Below are 4,591 nucleotides of genomic sequence, written 5' to 3' on the forward strand. Positions count from 1 at the left end.
TATATGTATATATATATATATGTATATATATATATATATATATATATGTGTATATATATATATATATATATATATGTATATATATATATGTATATATATATATATATGTATATATATATATATATATGTATATATATATATATGTGTATATATATATATATGTGTGTATATATATATATATGTGTATATATATATATATGTATATATATATATATATATATATATATATATATATATATGTATATATATATATGTATATATATATATGTATATATATATATGTATATATATATATATATATATATATATATGTATATGTATGTATATATATATATATATATGTATGTATATGTATATATATATATATATATATATATATATTAGGGCTGTCGCAATAACCGCAAAAATGAAATATCGCGATATGATGACGCCCACCGCGCTTCATGATGGGTCACCGCGATCACCGCACGTATTTTTGATAGCGTCTGTGCAGGTTTCAATCTACATGCGCACGGTCCTATTAGCAACATTAAATGTTCGTTTTGCAAAGCTTTGAAACTTACCGAGTGGTCACTGTTGTTCATAGATGTTCCACAAAAAAAAAATAGAGCAAAATATGCTTCCCAGCAGAAGTTTGACTATCGTTTTGACGAACTACTTTTTCATCACCGCACGTGACCTGATCTCGCCAAAACTTAACACACTTTAGAAAGAGAAAATGGAAGCTGCATTAGTGTCAAAACTTAATGTTACTTCGCCCCTTTGGGAGCATTTTGGCTTTCAACCAAATGAGAAAGGTGAACCAGCCGATTTAAACCAGGCGATTTGTAAAATCTGCCGAAAAACGGTTCAAGTCAAACGAGGGAACACAACCAATTTAAAGGCTCACCTAGGAAGCTACCATCCGGCTATTGCGGCACGGTTGCCGCTGCCTCCTGCCACACAGAGTCGTGGAGCAGCTCATGTTGGGGCGAGCCGACAACTTGAACTCGGCGAAGCCTTTGGTCGAGTCGCCAAATACAGCAGAGACAGCGACAGACATAAACGCCTAACAGGTGCTGTTACACGGTATCTGGTTGAGGAGATGGTGCCGTTTGCTACTGTGGAGAAACCTGCATTCAAGTCACTGCTGCAGAAATTTGACAAGCAATATGAGTTGCCAGGGAAAACCTACTTCTCAGAAACTGCTGTGCCGAAAATGTACAATACAGTTAGAGCATCGGTTCAGAGTGAGCTCAAAAGTGTGGACTTTTTCTCTGCCACCACTGACATGTGGTCCAGTGTGAATATGACTCCTTACATGAGTCTAACTGTACATTACCTGACCCCCGACTGGACTCTTAAATCACGCTGCCTCGAAACAGTGTTTATGCCCCAGAATCACACATCCGACAACATCGCAGAGGCTCTACGCAGCGCTTTTGATGAGTGGTCCCTGGATGAGAAGAAGCTGGCGTGCATAACAACCGACAACGGGGCAAACATCGCCGCAGCAGTGAGAAGACTGAACTGGACGTGGCTGAACTGCTTCGGTCACAATTTACATTTAGCAGTCACAAACGCAATGGGAAGCGTGAAAGACCGCACATCCCGTGCAATGGGTCTCTGCCACAGCTTAGTGGCTGCGTTCTCCCAGAGCTGGTTGAAGAGGAGGGATCTGGCCAAAGCGCAAGCTGAGCTCGAAATCCCGCAGCACGGGCTCATAACGGTAAACTAGCTTTCAGAAGTTAGAGCCTATTTAGGCTATCTAATTGTAACCCACTGTAAGTCCACTTAATAACACAATTATTATTGAGCCGCCATATTGGCCGGGTTTCCCGAACGTGTTTTCGCGCTCTTAGCGCTAAGATGAGCGTTAAGAGCGCTGTAAAAGAAGATCGCGTTTCCCGAAAGCGTTCTAAACTGAAGAAGATCTTTCAGAAGAAAATGTAGGCCTACGATCGCCCCGACCCACTCTTAACAGCCTTTATAGTCCTTAGGCCTAAGTCTTTATATTTAATTCCTTAAGAACTATTTCCTTAAGAACGCGTTCGGGAAACTCGGCCATTATGATTTCTCAAAATAAACACCTACCGTAGAGATGCTTAAAAAATATTTTTCGTTTAGAAAAAAATACACTGAAACGAAAAATAATGTTAAATGTTGACTTTTAATTAAATAATAATAATAATAAGGTGTAATGTCGGTTCAATAATTATACGGCCATTACTCCGTCCATGCAGGACTGCCCAACAAGATGGGGCTCCAAACAGAAAATGGTGGACCGAGTGTTGGAGCAAATCCCCGCTATAAAAAGAGTCCTGGATGATCGACGGCATCAACATCTCATCCCCAGCTGGCAGGACATTGCAGTTTTGGAGTCGGTGAACGCGGCGTTAAAACCAGCGGCTGAATTTACGGATCTGCTGTCTGGCGAGAACTATGTCACGGTGTCATCCATTAAACCTGTCCTGAAACTCCTCGCTGAAGATATTTTAAAACCATCAGACGAGGACACCACTCTGACCTCGGACATCAAGCAGAAGATGTGCAGCGTTCTCGAGGAGAAGTACAGACCAGCTGCTCTACAAAAAACGTTGGCAAAGTCCTGCTTGCTGGACCCAAGATATCGGGGCAACAATTTTGATGATGATGCGGAGGAGGAGACAAAGTGCGCGCTGATCGAGGAGATCTTACACATGGAAGATGGAGAGAGCGGTGCCAGTGCGTCAGCTGCTGCCCACCCAGAGTCCTTGGCGCAGACAGCGGTGCCACCAGCGGCAAAAAAAAAAAAAACGCTCGGAGACCTGCTGAAGTCACGGACAAGCACGTCTGCAACCGTCCCGAAGAGAGCCAGAACCGACCTGGAGCTCACTCGCTACTTGCAGGAGGACCCAATCGACCCTAACGAAAACCCCCTGGCATGGTGGCGCAACAACCAGCAGAGATTTCCCTTGCTCTCCACAGTGGCACGCAAGTATATGTGTATTTGCGCAACAAGCACACCATCCGAGAGGGTTTTCAGTGTTGCTGGAAACGTTGTCACCCCCCTCAGATCCTCTCTCAAACCGCATAAAGTTAATATGCTGGTTTTCCTTGCGCGTAACAAGGACATGACCGAGGTATAATTTTTTTTGTGTGTGAAATCGTAGTGCCTGGTACATCTCATTTTGTTTTACTTAATTTAAAAAAAGAACAAAACAGGCACTTGTTTTTTAGTTCATTTCATATTTTATTTGCATTTAAAAGTTCAACTTCAGCCTTCTCGCATCTGTGCCGTTACCGCCCTTTGTTCTGCTTTCAATAAAATAAAGTGTTAAAAGTTGCCGTGTCTTTTTATAACCTTTTTTAAATGTGTAAGTGATAAAAAAAAAAAAAAAAAGATGGCGCAATAATATCGCATATCGCGATATTGAGCCGCCCTGACTTACCGCAGGGGGAATTCCTCAACCGCGACAGCCCTAATATATATATATATATGTATGTATATATATATATATATATATATATATATATGTATGTATATATATATATGTATGTATATATATATATATATGTATGTATATGTATGTATATATATATATATATATGTATGTATATGTATATATATATATATATATATATATATATATGTATGTGTATATATATATATATATATATATATGTATGTATATATATATATATATATGTATGTATGTATATATATATATATATATGTATGTATGTATATATATATATGTATGTATATATATATATATATATATATGTATGTATATGTATATATATATATATATATATATATATATATATATATGTATGTATATATATATATATATATATATATATATATATATATATATATATGTGTACATACAAGTAAACAAGAAGAGTGTGCAGTATAGTTCAACTGGCATCCTATGAACAGTACAGAGGCTGCAGTTCCTCGACACAGCCCACCCAGGTTCGAGCACCTGTTTGGGGTACTTTGCTGCATGTCTTCTCCAACACTCTGCAACTAGTGCCCAAAAACCTTCAACAAAAAGTAAATAGGTGAAATAAAGTAAACAAGAAAACCCATTTGTAACTTGCCAAAAGGCATCTGGCGATGTGGAGGAAGCCACGCTGATCAGACGAGACTAAAGTCGAACCTTCTGAAAGATCACGGCTCACCCTTAAATCAAATCAAATTCATTTAGAATGCACATTTGGCACAATCACAGTTGACTAACGTGCTGTGGCAAAAATAGCACAAATACCGATAGAAATTTTAATTATATAAGCAGAGGATATAATAAAAGCAAGTCAAAGGAAAAAATAAATGAAAACCAAATAAAAATACTTTCTTGAAAAGTAGGAAATGCAACAATAAGAATACTCAGACTATGAAATGCAGTTAAAGGCCAAGAAGAACAAACTGACTTTAGCAGCCTTTTTTAACTGCCGATAGAGAGACAGTGGTTCCACAGCTTTGGAGCCGCTACTGAAAAGGCACAATCGCTCTTATTCACTAACCTTGAGTGGGGAAGAGCTAAGAGGTCTAGAGTTAAGGGTAAGGGCAAAGGTGTCCCGAAATATTCTCAGGTAACAACCCATGTAAAGCTTTAAAAACATA

At 38.5% G+C, this 4,591-nt stretch overlaps 1 protein-coding gene across 1 annotated transcript; it reads left to right on the forward strand.

Moving 5' to 3' along the window:
- Nucleotides 1-718: 718 nt before the first annotated feature.
- Nucleotides 719-3,107, forward strand: LOC142368213 (E3 SUMO-protein ligase ZBED1-like). Its single transcript, XM_075450349.1, has 2 exons — nucleotides 719-1,708; nucleotides 2,223-3,107. The coding sequence occupies exons 1-2, from the start codon at nucleotides 719-721 to the stop codon at nucleotides 3,105-3,107; spliced, it is 1,875 nt and encodes a 624-aa protein (XP_075306464.1).
- The last annotated feature ends 1,484 nt before the right edge of the window (nucleotides 3,108-4,591 follow it).

The sequence above is a fragment of the Odontesthes bonariensis genome, chromosome 18 (assembly GCF_027942865.1).
Source record: "Odontesthes bonariensis isolate fOdoBon6 chromosome 18, fOdoBon6.hap1, whole genome shotgun sequence".
Taxonomy (NCBI): Eukaryota; Metazoa; Chordata; class Actinopteri; order Atheriniformes; family Atherinopsidae; genus Odontesthes; species Odontesthes bonariensis.